At 41.0% G+C, this 4,128-nt stretch overlaps 1 protein-coding gene across 1 annotated transcript; it reads left to right on the top strand.

The window, feature by feature from the left end:
* The first annotated feature begins 290 nt into the window (after positions 1–290).
* On the top strand, positions 291–1,911 carry LOC147894655 (protein trichome birefringence-like 25). Its single transcript, XM_087385084.1, has 3 exons — positions 291–573; positions 664–941; positions 1,025–1,911. Exons 1-3 carry the CDS (start codon positions 324–326, stop codon positions 1,769–1,771), a joined length of 1,275 nt encoding a protein of 424 aa, XP_087241210.1. The 5' UTR covers positions 291–323; the 3' UTR covers positions 1,772–1,911.
* Positions 1,912–4,128: the final 2,217 nt, after the last annotated feature.

The following is a 4,128-nucleotide window of genomic DNA, read 5'->3' as shown; positions in this document are numbered from 1 at the left end:
TCTTGAGAGGTGGTGGTGTGGAAGCTAAAGGTGGGTGGAGAAAGCTACATGGAGTGGGTGGAGAGGGGAATCGAGGTGGGTGATCACGAGGGTCGGATGGGTTGAGGTGTGATTCTCGAAGGGGCCCTTAGCTACCGATTGTCGTGCAACAAGCTCCAACCGAACAATTGGGTGTAGAGGAAGTGAATAGGCGACCGTATTGATGTTGAACCATGCCCTGTTTTGATTACGACCATCAGCTCGCCACAAGAGTCCACGAAGCTCAAATGCACAGAGAATAAAATGGAAGAGGTTCTATCTGCTTGGGAACGTACACTGTGACAATGAAACGACCAAGTCACTGGTTTATGCTCGATCAGTCCCCTTACGTTTGTCGCGTCGTAACGTGCTTGATTTGCTTTGCAGCCGTCTCTTCTCTTGTTATTGTGTTCAGAGTTCTCAATGCCGGGTGGCTCATCTTTCTTCCTGGTCAGGCAGATTTGCTCGTATTTGCTAGCAGTAACCGCAGTGGTAGCCGCAGCAGCATCAGTAACACGTTCGTTAATCAGACAAAGCCTTCCTTAGCCTCGTCAGGTATTTCAGTGAAAACTTTATCTGCGAAAGTACTTCATCTGAAGCTTGCGTCGTGTTATCTAACTCGGACTGTTGTTGCAATTTACACAGGCACCTGCGATCTTTCCCGAGGCAATTGGGTACCTGATTTCACTCCCCCTCTCTACACAAATGAGACTTGTAGATATATTCGGCCTTCCCAGAATTGCATTCAGAATGGAAGGCCAGACAGAGGTTACCTAAACTGGAAATGGAAGCCGGATGACTGTGAACTACTTCGTTTTGATTCGACACAGTTTCTCGAATTGATGAGGGGAAAGAAGCTGGTGTTCATCGGGGACTCGATCGCGCGCAATCACATGCACGCGCTTCTGTGTGCTCTCGCACAGGTGGAATTCTTCATCTTCTTCTTCAACAAATCATTGTAAGTTTCATTTAAAGCACACAACCTGAATTAAACCTATCTATGCAGGTCGAAACACCTCGGAATGTGTTTTACGAAGTGAAAAACGACCAATCGAGATGGGATTTTTCTTCTTACAACTTCACTTTGACAAACATATGGGCACCATTTCTTGTGAACTTCACACTTGAGCACGATATTTACAAGATTCTGCTAGATATGCCAGCAGATGCGTGGTCATCCCAATTAGCAGACTACGATATGGCTGTAATATCCACAGGATACTGGTATTACAGGCCGAGTATGTACTACCTAATGAACGGCACAATGCTGGGTGTTAACTCTCGATCTGGACTCAATGGGACATCTTTTGGACTGGCGCTCCCTGCATTGAGGCTGGCACTACGGAATGTTTTGAAATACATGCTGAACGAGTACAGAGGAATCACTATACTAAGAACGGTGACGGTGGCTCATTTTGAGTATGGTACATGGAGCAAGGGAGGCCTTTGCAATAGGACGCGACCGTATACTGAAACTGCTACGAAGCCACCCTATCCTTGGATCAACAACGAGATGAATAAAATTGAAATTGAGGAGTTAGAGAAAGCCAAGGCAAGTCGGGAGGGATCATCGAAGAGGCTGCAGCTTATGGATGTGACATACAGTGCTTTCCTGAGGCCGGATGGGCATCCCGGCTCGACTTACAATGCCCCTCCAAACGACTGCTTACATTGGTGCTTGCCTGGGCCAATTGATATGTGGAACCAACTCCTCTTGCATTCTCTCCTTCAACAAAATTCAACTAACCCTTGACCACGGGTTCAACTATAACAACGGGCACGGGGTGCCGAGAGCAGTGCCCCTAGACGAAAGACTGGAAGTGAAGTTTTTATAAAATTTTAAAGAGTCTCCTTTTTTTGCAAGAATCTTTTTAAGTTGGAAATTTAAATTAATTAAAGGCCAAAGGGAAATTTTTACAGGAAAGAATAGAAGAAGTTTTTATAAAATTTTACAGAGTGTCTCCTTTTTTTGCAAGAATCTTTTTAAGTTGGAAATTTAAATTAATTAAAGGCAAAAGGGAAATTTATAACTTTCCGAGAGGAGCTCAAAGAAAGGCATAAGTTATGAGGAGCTTTATAATATCATACTGAAGTGTTTGATTGTGCTAGTATAGTGAGGCGAATCTTGTAGATTACATCATGGAGTCATTTAATGTGGTTAAGAACTTTGATGTTCTTGAAGAAGCAGATCATGCTTTGCTTATAGGGTTTATGAATAGATTCAAGATTTGGACTTGCCGTTTTGTTGCTGTACCATTATCATTGATCTCGTCGTTCATGAGTTAAAAGAAAGCAAGTTAGACTGTCGCCATTATTCAAGTTTTTACACCTTCAAAGAGAGAGAACACATACATAATTTTGTATGCAATTTACCTGTCTTTCAATTAGTGACTTCATCGCTTGGGTCTTTGGCTTTTTTGTTGCAAGAGGTTGACTTCTTTCTTGTAAAATATAGCAAGACTTGTTTAGTATCCTTGGAACTTTGCTAGTAAAGAGAACTGCTTGTTTAATACAATTTGCTATAGTTTAATAAAAGTTAGGATGTGAAAGAGAGGGAAGCAATCTAAGTAAGTATTGATGTAAATTAGTTATGAACGTACATGAAAGGATTGATTGTTGATCGAATTCATTACGAGCATACTTGAATGGTTCGATTGTCCATGTATTTAGCATTAATAGACATCAAGCAATTTAGTGATCATCTTAATCGAGGAATAAGAATCTAGAAGTCCACCTCAAATGGGAAGTAGTTTTAGGAACATTCTCTTCCCGTATGCATAACTAGTGATAACCAGAATATGCAAATCAATCTTAGAAAAATATCATTCACCCTCGTGTTGATTACACAACTCATTAATGAGAGTCAAAGGATATTTATTCTTAATCAACATCTTGTTAAGACTAGGATAGTCTACACACAACCGCATAGACCTGTCCTTTTTCTTTACCAATAAAATTGATGAAGCCCAAGGAGACACACTTGGCTGGATGAAACCTCGTTTTAGGGAGTCTATCAACTGACATACTACCTCTTGAGCCTCTTGATAGCTCAGCTAGTAAGGAGGCTTCCTAATGGTTTTAGAGCCTGATATAACATCTATATCATGTTCTACCCCATGCAAAGGCAGTAAACCTTCAGGTAGCCTTCTTATACTTTAAAGAGACCAAGAAGAGAGTCAGTCCCCAAACTTTTTTCACTTGCTTAGAATTTTCTTGAGGTCCTTTTTGCTTCTAGAATCTTGGAAATTATAAATCACCAATCGCACTAGGCAGCTTCTATGCATTCAATGCACATTTCCCTTTGCCAACTGTGTTGTCAAAAATTTGGTCAAATTTATTTGCCTCCTCAAGCAAGTTAGGCTCATTTTGTTTAACCTAATTTTTATAATCAAGGTCAAGCTCATGAATACCACCGTGTTGGTGGTAGTTAATATCCTACTGTGCAACCAACCTCCGAGATGCAACTAAGCAATACTATACTAAAACGAATTGCATCGCTGCAAAGTGCTATCCTAAAACAGGTACATTGCCCAAATAGAATTTGGAACATTATAATAGAGAATTTGGGAATCTCCCAAGCCCACTTTCAAGGGGTTAACATTTGTCCATCTACCAAAACTTGAACCCTTATTTGAAAGTTGGACTAGTAAGGATTCCCTAATATTGTTTCTAAGATGGATTTCACTTTCAAGTAATGGGTCTAGATTTGACCATGTGGCCAAATCTTAATCATATTGGAAATTCCCAAAATATTTGTAAATTTTCGTATAGTTTTTTGGAGAATATTAATAATTCAATAGATCACATAGATTACATCTCAAAGACTCCTTTCCTTTGTGGCTTTGGTTCCACATTGCTTTGAGTAGTCACCTTTTTTAGCTCCCTGATTGCAGAATTGGCCCTGCTTGCTCCTTTTCTGAAGGGAGATGGTTCCTTCCTTTAGGGTTGGCTCCACATTGCTTTGATCAAGTCACCTTTTGAGCTCCTTGATTGCAGGCTTAGCCATGGTTCCTCCCTTCAGGGGTTGTTCCACATACCTTTGAGTAGGATGCCTTTTGAGCTCCTTGATTGCAAGCTTGGCCCTCCTTGCTCCTTTCTTGAAGGGGTCTA

Source organism: Dipteris shenzhenensis, chromosome 14 (genome assembly GCF_047967505.1).
Source record: "Dipteris shenzhenensis isolate YYH24624 ecotype China chromosome 14, Dip_SZ_1.0, whole genome shotgun sequence".
NCBI lineage: Eukaryota > Viridiplantae > Streptophyta > Polypodiopsida > Gleicheniales > Dipteridaceae > Dipteris > Dipteris shenzhenensis.
This window is presented reverse-complemented; position numbering and strand designations above follow the sequence as displayed.